The sequence below is a fragment of the Podarcis bocagei genome (genome assembly GCF_964188305.1).
Source record: "Podarcis bocagei genome assembly, chromosome: 7".
Classification (NCBI taxonomy): Eukaryota; Metazoa; Chordata; class Lepidosauria; order Squamata; family Lacertidae; genus Podarcis; species Podarcis bocagei.
The window spans coordinates 12453062-12470680 of NC_138132.1; the positions used below are offsets into that span (position 1 = coordinate 12453062).

Genomic DNA, 17619 nt, shown 5'->3' on the forward strand with positions numbered 1-17619 from the left:
ATTATTCTTTAAATCCCTGTGGTTCCAGTTTGATGGGACCAGACAAACTAGAACAACAGGCCCAGTTTACTGAGAACTTCTTTTTTTATTATTATTAATTGCATTTTCAAAAACAGGAATAGAGAGCATATTTAACCCCCTCCCTCTGTCCCACTTACAACTTGTACCAAACACAGCATGTATACTAATACCAAATGCCTTCCCTTCCACGCTTTTCCTGGTTTGTTTGCTTTTCTACTACTCTGCGTAATCCACATCTTTTTAAATTATCCAATTTGTTATCTATTAAAAACTCTTTATCTCTGCTGGATTTAGTTCACTGAGAACTTCTTGAGTGCACTGGGCTAGCAGATGGAGAAGCATTCGTGGCTGCTTTGATTTCTAATGTGCACAAGAAATTTCACAACCTTAAACATGACAAAATTAAGAGCTAAGAAACAGAGAATTAGAGAGAGACTGGGTTGCTTTGGGTTTGTTTTTATTTTCCCCACATCTTCCAATTTGGGCAGTAGGATTATCCTGCTGGTTCTAATGGACCTCCTGTTTCCTAGGAAGGCAGGTAGCAATCTGTGCAAACCAGTGAACATTTACCATCTCCTAACAAGCTTGCTGGGACACAGGTGGCGCTGTGGGTTAAACCACAGAGCCTAGGACTTGCTGATCAGAAGGTCGATGGTTCAAATCCCCGTGACGGGATGAGCTCCCGTTGCTCAGTCCCTGCTCCTGCCAACCTAGCAGTTCAAAAACACATCAAAGTGCAAGTAGATAAATAGGTACCGCTCTGGCAGGAAGGTAAACGGCGTTTCCGTGCACTGCTCTGGTTCGCCAGAAGCAGCTTAGTCATGCTGGCCACGTGACCCGGAAGCTGTACACCAGCTCCCTCGGCCAATAAAGCGAGATGAGCACCGCAACCCCAGAGTTGGTCATGACTAGACCTAATGGTCAGGGGTTCCTTTACCTTTACCAAACTTAAAACCATGGAGATGCCTGGTCTGAATAGAGACATTGGATTCTTATCTCATTATACATCTCACCCCTTGCTTTTTCCTGTAAGACCAATTGCAGTCGTTAACAGTCGTCAACAGGTTTACAACACCTATCGGCCAATCACCCATTCCCACCACCCTTCTGAGTGGGAATATATATAAGGGTCTGGTGACTTCTGTTTCAGTGTACTGTATCTGAAGAAGTGTGCATGCACACGAAAGCTCATACCAATAACAAACTTAGCCGGTCTCTACGGTGCTACTGTTGCCTTTGTCCATGGAGTTTGTCCATGCGAAAGGCTGGGCTGGATGAATCCCAAGCCGGAATTAAGATCGCCGGAAGAAAAATCAACAACCTCAGATATGCAGATAACACAACCTTGATGGCAGAAAGTGAGGAGGAATTAAAGAACCTTTTAATGAGGGTGAAAGAGGAGAGTGCAAAATATGGTCTGAAGCTCAACATCAAAAAAACGAAGATCATGGCCACTGGGCCCATCACCTCCTGGCAAATAGAAGGGGAAGAAATGGAGGCAGTGAGAGATTTTACTTTCTTGGGCTCCATGATCACTGCAGATGGTGACAGCAGTCACGAAATTAAGACACCTGCTCCTTGGGAGAAAGGCTATGGCAAACCTAAACAGCATCTTAAAAAGCAGAGACATCACCCTGCCAACAAAGGTCCGTATAATTAAAGCCATGGTTTTCCCAGTAGTGATGTATGGAAGTGAGAGCTGGACCATAAAGAAGGCTGGTCGCCGAAGAATTGATGCTTTTGAATTATGGTGCTGGAGGAGACTCTTGAGAGTCCCATGGACTGCAAGAAGATCAGACGCATCCATTCTTAAGGAAATTAGCCCTGAGTGCTCACTGGAAGGACAGATCGTGAAGCTGAGGCTCCAGTACTTTGGCCACCTCATGAGAAGAGAAGACTCCCTGGAAAAGACCCTGATGTTGGGAAAGATGGAGGGCACAAGGAGAAGGGGACGACAGAGGACGAGATGGTTGGGTGGTATTCTCGAAGCTACCAAGATGAGTCTGACCAAACTGCGAGAGGCAGTGGATGACAGGAGTGCCTGGTGTGCTCTGGTCCATGGGGTCACGAAGAGTAGGACACGACTGAACGACTAAACAACAACAAAGCCACTTCTGGCCTGCCCAGGAGGTGGGGTTGCGGGCTTCACGCCCACCCCCACGTGAGCGTGGGGTGGTTTCAGCCCCCGCGAGAACAGGGGAATCCCGGCCGCGTGGCCTGCCCTATTTAGGGCCGGCGCAGAGGGGGCTCGCCCTCTTTTTGCCGGCTAGCCCCCACGTTTTGGTTAGGTTTGTATTTGGGGGGTTAGAAGTGGTTTTCTTCTTGCTTACCTTGTTCCTTTAGGTGAATCTTTTGCAGGTTTTGAACAGCGTTTGGACCTTTTTCCTGGGTGCCTTCCGCGACCGGGCTGACCATTGGTAAGAAGGGGTTAAGAGGATGTGTGTGTGTGGGGAGGAACGCCATCACCTCCCCCCCCAGCGAAGGGTGGTCCGTTAAAGGACTCCGGGGGGGCGTGGCCCTGTCCGAAGCCTATGGAGGTGTGGGCCAAAGGCATGCCCCCCCCAGCGGTGACCCGGGGGAGCTCCTAGTCGACAGCTCCTAGTCCACGTTCCTCAGCAGGAGACTCCCCTGATATAGTGTTAACCCTTCCCCGTGTCTCCAGCAAATGGGCTGGAGCCGGATAGTCGATAGGACCAATGCCTAAGCCAATACCTCTCATTCCTGAATTCAATAAAGTTGTGGCCTAATTCGCCCATTTAACCTTAAATTATGTTGTCTCGTGTCTTTATTTATCCTGGTGAGGGGCGGGAACTCGTCACGCAACACGGTGCTACTGGAAGGATTCCCACCCACCCCCATTGCTTAATTCCACCTGCCTTTCTGTTTGCTCGTTTCCCGGAATCGCGCGCCTTTCAGAGAAAGAGGTGCGCAGCCCGGGCACTTTCGCTTTCGGTCCTCGCATATTTTGAAGTGTCGCCAGGGCAATAAAGGAGGCTGATTGGTCGCGACGACCTCCCATTTCCTGGAAGGGCAGCTGGGGCGCTGCAAGAGCTTTCGAGCCACAGAAGCGTCTCGCAATTCCCGAGTTCTTGCTCTTACCCTGAAGGCGAGGCTTGAGCTTCTCCTGCCGTCCCCTCCTGCCGTCTCCACTGGGAACTCCGAGCAACGCTCTCTCCCTCTTCCTGCCGGCCTGCCAGCTCGTCTGCAAGAGAGAACCCGCAACAATCGAGTCCGGTCAAGACCCATCCTCCCGAGGCCCGTCCCTGCAAAAAGAAAACAACACCAAAAAGTAAGAAACGGCAGCTTCCCGATGTCGCTGTTGTTGTTAACCCCTAGCGCTCCTTTCCTTTTGCAAGGTAAACACGGCGCGGGAATCTTAGCCAGGAGCAAAAGCAGCCGAGAAAGGAGTGTAGGAGCCAATTCGGAGGGGCCGAGGGGTTTTTGCTCGCCCAATAAAATATTTGAGCCCTCACCCCCACCCCAAGTTGAAGGGCATTGTCATTCAAATAGGGAGTGTGCACCGTGTCATGTGATCGATTATGCAGGGTGGGGCTTACCTGGGCCTCCCCAATATTCAAGTTTTGACACACCTGCAAGGAAGGGAATCCTAGCAGCGGGGAGGTGGCTGGCAAGGAAAGGGTTAACCAAACATGCAAGTCCCGTGCCGCCGCCCCCCCACTGACCTTTGCAGTGGAGACTTTTGCTTTCGTGCCTGCAGCGTGCAGCTAGAACTTTTGCTTCAAATTTTGCCGATAGTATAAATACGTGGCTCTTGAAACAGAGGCACGGGAGGGGCGGGAATTAAAATGTCGGCACGCCAGAATGTATTCTTAAATAGGGAGGGGGGCAGTTCTGCCGGCTTCGCATCAGTTCCGATAAAATGAAAGCCATAGGTGTGGTGCTGGGGGGGAATGGTGACAGCAGGGACAAAGTCTATTTCCAGGTGTGCATGAAAGAAAAATGACAGCATCTAGGACAGATGTAGACTTGTCACAACTATCCTGAGAATGTCCAGCTGGGTAACTTCCAGGTGCCAAAAAATATCTGGGATCCCAGTGAGGCGAAGCTGAATTGTGATTTGTGCCCTTCTTGAACTCTTTTTCCAGTCAGGTTTCACCCATTCACTCGCTCACAGGCAGAGAGACACTTGAATTGAATTGGAGTACAATTCCCATCATCCCTAGCTAGCAGGACCAGTGGTCAGGGATGATGGGAACTGTAGTCCCAAAACAGCTGGAGACCCAAGTTTGGGAAATGCTGGCTCACTAATAGGCAGAGACACACTTGAGTTTCCACTGTGTTGTGAGCTCCTGTTTTCCTTTTGCAGACCCATCATCTTTTGCACGATGGCCCCAGGGCAGGTCCACATGGCGGCTCCTGTTTGCCTAATTGAGAACATGCCGGATGGGAAGCTTGTGGTGAACCGGGAGGCTGCAGAGGTGCTTGCCAGGATCCGCCAGCCGGTGGTGGTGGTGGCCATTGCGGGGTTGTACCGCACTGGCAAGTCCTACCTCATGAACAGGCTTGCCGGCAAGAGAAAAGGTGACTGGCTTCATGAATATTTCCTGTTACTCAAGGGAAGGGCTGGAGTCCAGTAGCCACATGAGGAGCAAGGCAGTGGAGTCTGGTGTTTCTGGAACAGGGTATCAGAGCCCCTGGGTTTTCTGCCTAGCCTGGGGAGAAGCATGGAGGAAGAGGTGTAAATTAATATTTATATAGAACCAGAGGGGAGATAGGACTTTGAGTCAGAGGTTTGTGGTCCCCACTCAGCAGAATTCACAGGAGGGAAGGTTATTTTTTATTTTATATATATATATATATGGGACGCGGGTGGCGTTGTGGGTAAAACCTCAGCGCCTAGGACTTGCCGATCGCATGGTCGGCGGTTCGAATTCCCGTGACGGGGTGAGCTCCCGCCGTTTGGTCCCAGCTCCTGCCCACCTAGCAGTTCGAAAGCACCCTTGGTCATGCTGGCCACGTGACCCAGAAGTGTCTTCGGACGGCGCCGGCTCCCGGCCTCTAGAGTGAGATGAGCGCACAACCCTAGAGTCTGTCAAGACTGGCCCGTATGGGCAGGGGTACCTTTACCTTTTATATATATACCCCACATTTCCTCCAAGGAGCTCCAGGTGGTATTCAGTTTTCCCCATATACATTTTATGCTCACAGCAACCCTGTGAGATAGGTTCAGCTGAGAGACAGCAACTAGCCCTGGGGTAGGCAACCTAAGGCCTGTGGGCCAGATGTGGCCCAATCTCCTTCTCAATCTGGCCTGCGGACAGTCCGGAAATCAGCGTGTTTTTACATGAGTAGAATGTGTCCTTTTATTTAAAATGCATCTCTGGGTTATTTGTGGGACATAGGAATTCGTTCATTTTTTTTCTTTCAAAATATTGTCTGGCCCACCACATGGTCTGAGGGACGGTGGACCGGCCCATGGCTAAAAAAAGTTGCTGACCCCTGAACTAGCCCAAGGTCTCCCCGTGTGGATTCCAACTCTGTTCTTCCGCATCCTAGTCCCAAGTTTAATGTGCTCGACACTTTACAGCTTACATAGGTTCTTCTTTGTTTTGTGCACAAGTTTTCTTTCACTACTTGCTAAGCTACTATTCCCAGCACCCAAGCAAACTACAGTTCCCATTATTCTTGGGGTGTGTGTGGAACTCGTGTGCTTTAAAGCTATGATGGGGATGTGACAAATATTTCATTGAGTTCAGTGGGGTTTCCCAGTGACCTGCACCTTACGCCTTGACACCTGTTGTTTTTTTGTCTCTGAATCATTGCCCGCTCTTTCCTCAGGTTTCTGTTTGGGTGCCACGGTGCAGGGTCTCACGAAGGGCATCTGGATGTGGTGCCTCCCTCACCCCCACAGGCCTGACCTCACACTGCTGTTGCTGGACACAGAAGGGTTGGGTGATGTGCAGAAGGTGAGTTGGGGGAGATGGCAGCTGGGATGACAGCGGAAGACTAGCCCTTTCAAAAGAGCCTTAAGGCAAAATATGCTGACCTGGTGTTAAGAATACCACAACACACACAGTAACTAGCTGTAAAGTAACATAACATTATATATAATTGTCATATCAAAAAATTGCAAAGCACAGTTCCTGGTGGCAATAACATATCATGTTACTATTAACCTTCTATATGTTTTTATTGTCATAACATCTAAGGATAGTCAAGTCCAAAGATTGTCAAGTCCAACGATTACAACGTACAGTTCCTGTGGGAAACAACATACTGATATCTTCCTTCTGCATTGTCCTATGTCTTCAGAGTGTAACAAACTTAGTAACAATAAGGCAGCTGATGAAAGACCAGTTCGCAGGATACACCCTTGTTTCGCCCATTGGGCTTCTTCAGTGACAAGGTTTCCAGGTGGTTTTTCAGGAGGTTTTTTCAGCCGAAATAGTCCATGGGAATGCAGAAGTTGCCAGTCAGAGGCGTTTGTGTTGTGGTATTCTGAACATGATTTATGTACAGTTACAGATAGGTAGCCGTGTTGGTCTGCCATAGTCAAAATAAAAAAATTCCTTCCAGTAGCACCTTAAAGACCAACTAAGTTAGTTCTTGGTATGAGCTTTCGTGTGCATGCACACTTCTTCAGATTGGTATCTGAAGAAGTGTGCATGCACACGAAAGCTCATACCAAGAACTAACTTAGTTGGTCTTTAAGGTGCTACTGGAAGGAATTTTTTTATTATGATTTATGTAATGAGGCAATTGTGTTGTGTGTTGACCTTGTATTAATGGCAATGGCGTCTACCAGAGAGGTGCCAGAACTGAGTTCCGGTGAGTTCTGGCTGAACCCCCCCCCCCCGGTGGTAACTGATATTATATTTCTGTTTCAGGGAAACACACAGAATGACTCGTGGATCTTTGCCCTGGCCATTCTGCTCAGCAGCACCCTGGTGTACAACAGCATAGGCACCATTGATCAAAATGCGCTGGAGAACCTGCAGTATCCTTTTGGGGCATCAGAAATCCCAGCTGGCCTTGCACTCTTGGCCTGGAGGAACTAGGAGGAGGCAGTTGTAGGTTGTCCCCCTAGGAGTTTCACTCCATGGGAGGGGGTGCAGGCAGGAACTCCAGAAGGCATAAAATCAGGAATTGGCCTTAAGGTGTAAAAATGAGAGATGCCAGCCCCTTGCCACAAAACCCTGCCTTAATTACAGTTGCAATACAGTCGTATCTTGGTTGCCGAATGCCTTGGAACTCATGCTTTTCGGTTCCCGGACGATCGAAAACCGGAAGTGAATGTTCCGGTTTTCGATCGATTTTCGGACGCCAAACGTCCGGCACGGCTTCCGATTGGCTGCAGGAGCTTCCCGCAGCCAATCAGAAGCTGCACTTTGGTTTCTGAACGTTTTGGAAGTTGAACAGTCTTCCAGAACGCATTCCGTTTGACTTCCAAGGTACGACTATATGTGGTCTTTCTGTAGTGTAAATCTCTCTGCTCAAAAGCTGTATCATCATTTCCGGCCAGCCCACAACTGCAGGTTCAAACAGGCCCCAAACCAGCCCTGGAATTGTTTTCCTTAGCACTCCCCAGCTACGTCACTGAGCTGACAAAAAGGATTAAAGCCAAAGCTTCCTCCGGGGAAGATGAAGAGGAGGAGAACTCTGCCGAATTTGTCCGTTTCTTCCCAGACTTCATCTGGGCAGTGCGGGATTTCACACTACAGCTGGAGATAGATGGACACCCCGTCACTGAGGACGGGTACCTGGAGGAGGCATTGAGACTGCAGAAAGGTACAGTAACTGCAAGGGGGGAAATGCAGTGTCTGAGATGGAGAGAGGACACCGTTAGTTGAGAGGTGCACAAATGATCTAAGTCAAAAAGGCCTAATATTCAGGTGGGTGAATGTATCGAGTCACATAGCCACTGAGGGCTAAAGAGGTTGAACTGATTTCCCCTGTGCTACATGGAGCAAGACACAGAGATATATCCCACTGGGTCCTGAGGCACATGTCTCTGGCTGCAGACTGCATTAGCAATAACTCTTCATGCCAATCCTCAATTGTGCTCCCAGGGAGGTTTACAAATGCCCTACAACAATTACAATGTTGATACCCAAACTGTAAAAGCTAAAAGCCACAAAACCTCATGCCACCAAGCTAAGTTGCTTGTACAGTTGGACTGGGCTCCCTGAAACTCCTATGACATAGGAGTCTTACCTGCTAATCTCAAATTTACACATGCGAGCTGTAAGTGCACTATGAAGAGGGAAATATATACAGTGGTACCTCGTGTTACAGATGCTTCAGGTTACAGACGCTTCAGGTTACAGACTCTGCTAACCCAGAAATAGTACCTCGGGTTAAGAACTTTGCTTCAGGATGAGAACAGAACTTGCACCGTGGTGGCACAGCAGCAGCAGCGGGAGGCCCCATTAGCTAAAGTGGTGCTTCAGGTTAAGAACAGTTTCAGGCTAAGAATGGACCTCCGGAACGAATTAAGTACTTAACCCGAGATACCACTGTACTCAGAGCAAGGCCATAACATTGGAGTGCTGAAACAGAGAGCAATATCCTAACTCTGTTTACAGCAAGCCCTGGGACCTCAGGTGTCAGTCGAGTTGGCATGGAGAATTGAATGTTTACAGGGAACCAGGTGAGTTTGCTCCACCAGGGAGATGGTTGGCACATTTTGTGTGGAATTTGGCGATAGTAACAGATTGTCTTGTGTACTCTCACTTCTCCCCCAGGTAATAGTGAGCAAATCCAGAGGTGCAACATGCCTAGGTCGTGTATCCGGAGATTCTTCCCTTCGCGGAAATGTTTCACGTTTGACCGCCCAGCTAGCAGGAAAAAGTTGTCCCGGCTGGAGGAACTGGAAGAAGATGATTTGGAGGAAGATTTCTTGGAGCCGGTGGCTCGTTTCTGCCAACACATCTGGGAGACATCTCGACCCAAGACAGTCCCGGGAGGCCAAGTTGTGACAGGAATAAGTAGGGAACATTTTTAAAAGATTGTAGGCTGGGGTTGGTGGGTAGGGAACCATTCTGAGTAAAGTAATTAGTTTTACCCAGTGCCGTTCTAATAATACTAATAACTGGTCTCAATCTGGGAACCCCATGGATGGGGGGCTTTTTCCTCCAGAGCAGTTTGGGGGTGTAGGAAGCTGTCAGCTTGAGGTAAATGGTGTTACTCAGCTACCAGCCAAGAAGGGATCAGGTGACATCAGAAACCAATAGTGACCCACCTGACTGTAGAAAATGCTTTAGTTTGCCTTGCTCTGCAGTTTGATAATTTCTTTGTTCACGTCCAGGCTGAATTGTATGTAAACTGCTCACTTGATTGGCTGCTGAACATCATTTAGCTAGAATTTATTTTGAAAACTATATACACAGAATAAAATACAGTAACGATTCTGTGATGAAACCCAAATTCTACTTTCAGAGAAATTTGCTTGCGCCATTTGTGCAGAAAGCAACATTGTATGCATTGTTTTAAACTCTTACATCATTTATTATGCTTCTGCAGCAAGCAAGGACTTGAACCCATGACATTTGGCTACTAAAAAGCCTGTTCACCCCCTCCCCCTTTTATTTATTGAGAATTAATAGACCCAAACACTTCCATGCCTATTTCTGCAGAGTTAATTCCCCATGGTGCCGCTAATATAGGGGCTTTGTTCTTTGTTTTGTTGATGTTTTATTTCTTGTATTCAATAAAATATTGGTTCTGAGCTGGGTTCTGAGCCCAGTTGTACTGTTTCGTACTTATCACAGTGTGGCCCCACGGCTGCAGGATACACACTGTGCTGACAATGAGTTATGGATTGGGCTGCTTCCAGTTTTGGCAAGAACCAGAAGTATGGAAGGCAATAATACATATGCAGCATAGAGGTAAAGGTAAAGGGACCCCTGACCATTAGGTCCAGCCGTGACCGACTCTGGGGTTGCGGCGCTCATCTCGCTTTAATGGCCAAGGGAGCTGGCGTACAGCTTCCGGGTCATGTGGCCAGCATGACTAAGCTGCTTCTGGTGAACCAGAGCAGCACACGGAAACACTGTTTACGTTCCCGCCGGAGCGATACCTATTTATCTACTTGCACTTTGATGTGCTTTCGAAATGCTAGGTTGGCAGGAGCAGGGACCGAGCAATGGGAGCTCACCCCATCGTGGGGATTCGAACCACCGACCTTCTGATCTGCAAGTTCTAGGATCTGTGGTTTAACCCACAGCGCCACCCGCGTCCTGTAGCATAGAGAGGTAATAATAATTAGGAATGAGATGTGGGTGCAGGGCAGAGAATAGTAATCTCTGCTTTTTAAGCATTCCCAAGTGCTTCCTTCATATTTCAGGTTATTTTCTACAGGCATGAGGGCTACAACATTACTTTTAAAAACATGTCTTCTCAGCCTCTTGTTTTGTGCAGAATATCTATTTCTTTTCTTTTATGAGAACAGTGGATGACGTGTCCCCAGTTATAGTACAAACGTTTGAAAGATGTTTGACTCGGGATACATTTCCTTGGCGTACAAAAGTTAAGTGGGATGGGCATTCCTGTTCTGCCATTTCTGATTTGGTGACTTTGCCCAATTCTTCCCTCTTCAGTGCTTCAGAACCTGGTGAAGACCTATGTCAATGCTATCAACAGTGGGGATTTGCCCTGCTTGGAGAATGCCGTGCTGGCCCTGGCAGAGATCGAGAACGCAGCAGCTGTGTGTGATGCCATTTCCTGTTACGAAGAGCGGATGGGGCAGCGGTTGAACCTGCCCACGGGCTCCGTCAATGAGCTGCTGGCGGTGCACGCCGAGTGTGAGAGGGAAGCCACTGGCATCTTCATGGCCCGTGCCTTTGGCGATGCTTTGGTAAAAAAATCACAAGAGAAGCTTGAGGTAAATCTGTTCTCTTTTTTAAAAAAACAACACACACCTCTGCCAGCGTGGCATATCAGGGAGTCTCCTCTGCCTGAAGTTGTGTTGAACTGCTGCCAGTCAGTGCAGAAAGAGTCATAGAATTGTACAGTTGGAAGGGGCCACGAGGGTCCTCTAGTCCAACCTCTGCAATACAGGGATATTTTTACCCAACATGGGGCTCAACGTGGTTGCTCAACATGAGACAGGATTAAGAGTCTGATGCTCTACTGGCTGAGCTGCCCCAAGGATAGACAATACTGGTCTGACTCTGTACGAGGGAGCTTCCTGTGTTCCTACATAAATGTTAATTGGCTGAAGGAAACGTTTAGAAGAAAATAAGATCTGGAAAAAATAAATAAAACTTAGCAGAATACAGTGGTACCTCAGGTTACAGATGCTTCAGGTTACAGACTCCGCTAACCCAAAAATAGTACCTCGGGTTAAGGACTTTGCTTCAGGATGAGAACAGAAATTGCATGGTGGCAGCGGGAGGCCCCATTAGCTAAAGTGGTACCTCAGGTTCAGAACAATTTCAGGTTAAGAACGGACCTCCAGAACGAATTAAGTTCTTAACCTGAGGTACCACTGTAAACACTTACCTAGCTTAGCTCTGAGCATCACAGCTAGGAGGGCCTTCCAAAACTCGCACGGTTTTCTAAAAATCTCACTTCAGAATGGAGACAGCCTCTTGTTATCCAAAGGCAAAAAGGAACATAGAAAGGTGACATAAAGCAGGCTGGTGTAAGCTAAGCTGGTGTAAAATTATACACCAAACTCCATTGAGCTACTACTTGCCTAGCAATCCTAAGCCTGGCAGAGGTAGAACAAACCTTTAAAATAAGTGTTTGAACTGCACCATCCCCTTGGCCATCTGAGTTTTCATTGGGTTTCCAGGTCATATGACTGAGCAGAATAGACTTAGGATTCCCCCCCCCCCCCCGGTCCTGCCCCCATCATGCTCCTTAAATGCCCTCTTTTCAGGCTTTAGGCCAGCTCAAGATGTGAGTCATGGCTGAACCGGGATCAGGGGGATACTCTGGAGTATCCCTGACTGAACCAAGCATGAGGGAGCGAAGCCAGCATAGCTTGCTTGTGTGGGGAACTTCCTGGCTCAGCCAGAGAGCCGCTGGATCCTAGCCCGTTCATCGTGGAGCATCTTGCTGTAGGATTGCTCGCTTAGTTATCTGTGAAAGACACATTCTCCAGATGAAATGGAAGACAAACACATATCCCAGAAGACTGGTAGGATTGCAATTTGATTGGGTACACACTTAGTTTTTAACTTTAGGAAAGGTGGAGCCAGACAATTTAAACTGGCCTACATTTTAGAAATGCAGCCGTTATAGAACATTGATGTTGTAGCCAGTTCCCACGATTTTTGGTGGGAGTGGGGACAGCTAAGTCAATTGAAATTTGTACTGTAGTTTTGATGTGGCCTTGTTAGTAAGTCTTTCCACTAAAGAGGAAAAGCTTTTTCATCATTATTAACAGATCATCTTTCTGCCAATTTTCTGTCTCTTGTAGCAAGAGCTGAAGCAGAAAAAGGAAGAGTTCTGCAGGAAGAATGAGCAGGCGTCTTTTGACCGCTGCTTTGCCGTGCTGACAGATCTTTCCCAGGAGCTAGAAGATGAGCTCCGGATGGGAATTTATTCTGTGCCTGGTGGCTACCAGCGTTATCTGAAGAAACGGGACGAAATAGAGAAGAAATACCACTTGGTACCTGAGAAAGGAATTCAGGTAGGGCAGGAAGCCAGCATTTCTGTGATATCCAAAGAATGAGCATTCTTATACTGACTGAGGACAGATCCAAACTTTAGACCTGGAGTGCAGTACTGTGAATATTTTCTTGGGAGAAAGCCCCACTGAATTCAATAGGGCTTGATTCAAAGTGAATTAGTTTGTTCGTCTACTTACCAAGATGAATAAACTCTGTTCAATGAAAAATATATTAAATTGGTTTACATAAAATAGTTTAAAAGACCTTTGACTTGTAGGCTATGTGAGAAGGATTAGGGACCACTATTATCAATTTCTCAGCGCCTTATTAAGATACAATTATTAATTTACTATACACCAATTTTTGCCCTTAATCACAATATATAATCTCGTCTGTCCCCCCCATTATACTGTAAAATGAATAACTTTTGCTCTCAATGTGTTATCAGGCAGACAAAGCTCTTGAAGAATTCCTGAAATCCAAGCAGACGGTGGCAAACTCTCTCCTTCAGATGGACCACACCCTGACCGACAAACAGAAGGAAATTGAAGGTGCATATCTAAATTATATGTATTAGAAAGTAAACGTCATGGCCTTCTCTGGCTGGACTGAGTTCCCAGGGAAGGGTTACAGTTGTGGTACCTTTTTGCAGAATGGCATAGCGACAGATGTAGTATTCTCATCTTCAGGCAAGGAGAGAACATTGAACAGAACACAGGGTGAAGGGGAGATAGCGGCGAGGGATGGCAGCCCCCTCAGTATTCATGTTGTCTCTTTTCCTTTGCTGGCCCCCAGCCCAGCGCGCTAAGGCCGAAGCAGCCCAGCTGCAGCAGAAGCTGTTGAAACAGGAGCAGGCCAGACTGAAGCAAATGATGGAGGATGAGAAGCGAAGCAACGATGAACAGCTCCAGCTGTTGAAGGAGAAGATGGAGAAAGAGAAGAAGTTGATGGAAGAGGAAACAGAAAAGATGATACGGCATAAACTCAAGGTAAAGAGAGCTGAGTCAGATGCAGACTGACCCATTGGAAGATTCAATATTTAGGCCAGGGGTGGGGAGTCTGTGGTCCTCCAGATGTGGCTGGAGCCAACTCTCTCCTTTCCCAGTCAGTATGGCCAGTGTTCATGGACCAGAAAAATCTGGAGGGTCCCATTTCCCCTGCTCCTGCTTTCTTTTTAGGATGCTGCATAGAAGCCAAATTCTTCCTCCATTCAAGGCCAGATCTAGTTCACAGATAGCCTCCTTTACCCTTCTAAATGTCTCAACATAAACCATACATTTCCGGATATGCCATCACCCTCTTTATACAGGCCACATAACCCTATGTCTTTCAAGCAAAATCAAGAACAAATTACCGTATTTTTCGCTCTATAACACGCACCAGACCATAACACGCACGTAGTTTTTAGAGGAGGAAAACAAGAAAAAAATAATATTGTAAACGAAATAGTGGATATATGATTTTTGTGGTTCATGCTGTGGCCACAGACATGTGATCTGACAGTGAGTTTGGAGTAGCCCAATGCAAAAATCCTGAGGATCCATGTGGATGCATGCTTTGTAACCACGGAGGAGGGAAGGAAGAGGAACCATGGATCCTCTGCTCACGACTGCAGCAGATCCCCCCGCCACCCACAGGCATTCACTCCATAACACGCACAGGCATTTCCCCTTACTTTCTAGGAGGAAAAAAGTGAGTGTTATGGTGCAAAAAATACAGCATTTAATGCTTTAAAGGTGATTGCCGTCACCTTGATTTGTGCCTGGAAAATCCTTAACTAGAGAACCTGCTTTAAAATGGGCATAATATGCTCTTACAGGCAAGAAAGCTGCACTGTCTGGGAGCTTTTCAGTGACTCACTGTGGCTTGGTAAAACCTAGGTTCCATATATTCAATAGACGTTAGCTGGCGTTTCTACAGTACTTTTCCTGAGTGTTCAAACAACTTCTTATACAATTCCTTTGTTCTCTTTATAACAACCCCTTCAGGTGGGTCAGGATCTAATTTTGCCCATACAGTATAGGATGGAATAGTCCGCATAGTACCCTCCAAATGTTAGTGGCCTCCAGCTCCCATCGGCCTCAGCCAGTGGTCATGGATGATGAGAGTCCATTAATATTTGTAGCATTGACCGTATCTCTTATCTGTGAAGGTATGGGTCCAGCTGGGATTGAGAGATATTGGCTTGCCTGAGGACACAGAGCAGGACTGAGTTGAATTTTGTTTGTTGCGCACAGCCAAGCTTCTGTTGCTGTTAACCACGTCATTTTTGCACATATCCCTATATGCTCAAAATAAAAAAGCAGGTCTAGTTTGGAGACAGTTGGTTTAATGGGAGGCCATTTGGCAACACAGTGGGAAATGCATTGGTTGGCTACGAAAACGCAACTGCCACACAAAGTGGTCCAGGTCTGGCCTGATCCCATCCCTGTTCATAGATGCTGACCCATTTCTTATCCCTCCGTCAACTAAACTGTCTCTGTGTGCTTCTCAACTTCCCAGGAACAAGAGGAACTGCTGAAGGAAGGATTTCAGCAGAGGGCCAATGAGATGGAAGATGAAATCCAACGTCTCAAAGAAGAAAATAATAACTCCAATGCGGCCCTTATTCTGTCTGCTATAGAAAAAGGGGCGGCAGCTGTATCATCTATAGCAGCACAGCTTTTGCACTACAAGATCTTTTCCAGTGCTCTAAATCAACAAAAGAGTGAAAGTGCACCACAGAGTGTAGGAAGCACACCAAGGAGTAAAAACCCACTGTTGCAAAATGAGAGTCAGACAGACAAGTAGAAGGTGTCAAGCAAGTAACTCTGCCAGGTGAAAAACCTGGGAGCTCTTCTTTTATTGAATATTAACAAGCATTGCAATGGGTGTGCTAGTTGCTGATTGGTTGTTACGAAGACAAAGAAACTCATTTCTTATTGGGTAGTATAGTTACAAGGAGGGATTAAATAAGTATGTTAATCTTCAATACATCAAAGGGTAAGAAAGAACTTGAGCTCAGACACTTATGACAACTCCTTATCAAATTAAAACTAGAGATTGATTATAGCATGACTTAAAGCAATTACTAATTATTTAGCATAACATAAAGAATATAATTGGGAGCGAATAAACATCAACTTTTTGACCTGTGCACAATGAGGAGAGATCTTTGGTATGTGGCCTTGGTACGTTACACACTTAGTAGCAAGAAGAGAAATTATTAGCAAGAGAGGAGATTATAAATGAGATTTCCCAGAATGCAATAGGAAGAAGAAGCAAGGCTTCCCATGATAAAATCACATGCCTGTCTGGGAAGAGTGGGGGAGCAGAAGGCGGCCTTATCTCTTCCGCTGTATGTACTGTTTTAAGGAGTCATTAGGCGCCCAGCTTATATATCTGAGTTTCTAACTGGCTAGAGAACTAAGTGAATAGTTGTGTCCAACTTGTTTTCTTATATGCTATTTCTTTTCAGGCATGCAAAACTGTATAGAAAACAAATAAATGAAATAAATGGCCTGGTCTTTGCCTATAGCCTTATGATTTTATGCCTCTCCCAGCAAATCTTGCAGCCAAGCTGGTGCCAAATGTATGCTTTCCTTTGGACCACATCAGTGAGGCTGAGAACCAGGGTCTTGTCGTCTGGGCAGCCCAGGACCTCCATACACGCTGCCCAGGGTTGCATCATGGAGAGGTCACTTCAGTGCTTTCTAATGCAGCAAAAACAACACGGGAGACAGACGTTTAAAAGTTACCGGTCTCTGCAGCCACAACCAGTGCTGTGATTTTCCAGCGGGTTGGCTTCACCCCCGGAGGTGCACTCCATTGTCTCTTGAGACAGATGCCAACAAATGGCACATGCAGGGGAAATAGCAGAGGACAGGCATGAAAACTGGGCAAAAGCAGGGAATTAGGCAAAACCACAGAGTACTAAAAAAAAGCCTGGCTGTCACTCACTGTTTGCTGTTCAGGAATTAATGGGAAGTTTTTTCACTGTATGAAATGTGAAACTTGATTGCTGATAATCAGGCATTTGAGACTGTACAAGTAGATGACTGGCCCAGCCCTGTCAATAGGCGGAGTGACACGGGTGCCTCATTAGGCGGGTGGTGAGGAGGAGAAGGGAAAACAGCAGCAGTGGTGGACCTTGGGCTCTCAAATTCCAGCAGAGCCCTGTGCAAAGCCAAAATTTGGTTCCTGCTGCCTCTTGGACTCCATTCTAAATAAAAGTTATGGTATCGTCTGCGGTGCTTCCAAAGCTCTGCACCCAGGGCGACTGAACTGGTCATGTTCTCCTAAATGTGCGTCTGGCAGCAGCCTTCTCAGCAGTTACGACTGAGGTCCCCCTACTGCCACCAGTTCCTTCTTTAGGATGACAGAAATGAATGTGTCCCTCCTGAGACCTGCAAGCTTCCCTGCTGCCTTCATGTGTGGTGGAGGATGCTGCCCTGTTACAGCATTGAAATAATAGCTGCCAGTCTGGTCAGCTACTTTATGTGGACTGTGCCTCAGGCGGCAAAATGTCTTGGGCCAGCCCTGGGAGCAGCCGGTTCATTAGACTTCTAGCCTTCCATTTTGCTTTATCCTGTGTCAAAAGTTACCTTTCCTCTCTCAACTGTGCTATTTCCTCAGTGTGATGAGAGCTCCTCAAAAGGAACCCAAAGAATCTTGGGAACTGTAGTATGCCCACACAGAGCTGCAATTTCCAACATCTTTAACAAACTACAGTTCCCAGCATTTGGGGGGGAGTTTTGTGACACCCCCAAATCAGCTGACAATAAATCATAAAGCCAATGCCATGTTTGTGAATAGCTGAAAGGCAGATTTTTACAGCTTTTGAACCATCTTTCTTTCCTCAGTTTGGAGTTTTAAGTGCTAATGTGAAAATTAGTGCCCCAGAAGGGTGTGGACCATGGGTAGGCAAACTAAGGCCCAGGGACCAGATCTGGCCCAATCGCCTTCTAAATCCGGCCCGTGGACATTCCGGGAATCAGCAGGTTTTCACATGAGTAGAGTGTGTCCTTTTATTTAAAAT

The 17619-nt window shown here is 46.9% G+C and overlaps 1 protein-coding gene across 2 annotated transcripts in view; it reads left to right on the plus strand.

Moving 5' to 3' along the window:
- LOC308590359 (guanylate-binding protein 1-like) overlaps positions 1-15743 on the plus strand; it is a 32700-nt gene extending 16957 nt beyond the window's left edge. The window contains exons 1-11 of one of the 2 annotated variants that reach the window (XM_081200356.1): positions 2825-3310; positions 4349-4563; positions 5821-5948; positions 6870-6979; positions 7571-7770; positions 8727-8969; positions 10581-10864; positions 12410-12622; positions 13051-13153; positions 13398-13591; positions 15105-15743. In XM_081200356.1, the coding sequence (XP_081056482.1) occupies positions 4368-4563; positions 5821-5948; positions 6870-6979; positions 7571-7770; positions 8727-8969; positions 10581-10864; positions 12410-12622; positions 13051-13153; positions 13398-13591; positions 15105-15392 (1959 nt within the window). In that variant the 5' untranslated portion in view covers positions 2825-3310; positions 4349-4367 and the 3' untranslated portion in view covers positions 15393-15743. Of the gene's footprint in view, positions 1-2824; positions 3311-4348; positions 4564-5820; positions 5949-6869; positions 6980-7570; positions 7771-8726; positions 8970-10580; positions 10865-12409; positions 12623-13050; positions 13154-13397; positions 13592-15104 lie in introns of those variants that run through there. The other variant, XM_081200357.1, reaches the window with a different exon arrangement.
- Positions 15744-17619: the final 1876 nt, after the last annotated feature.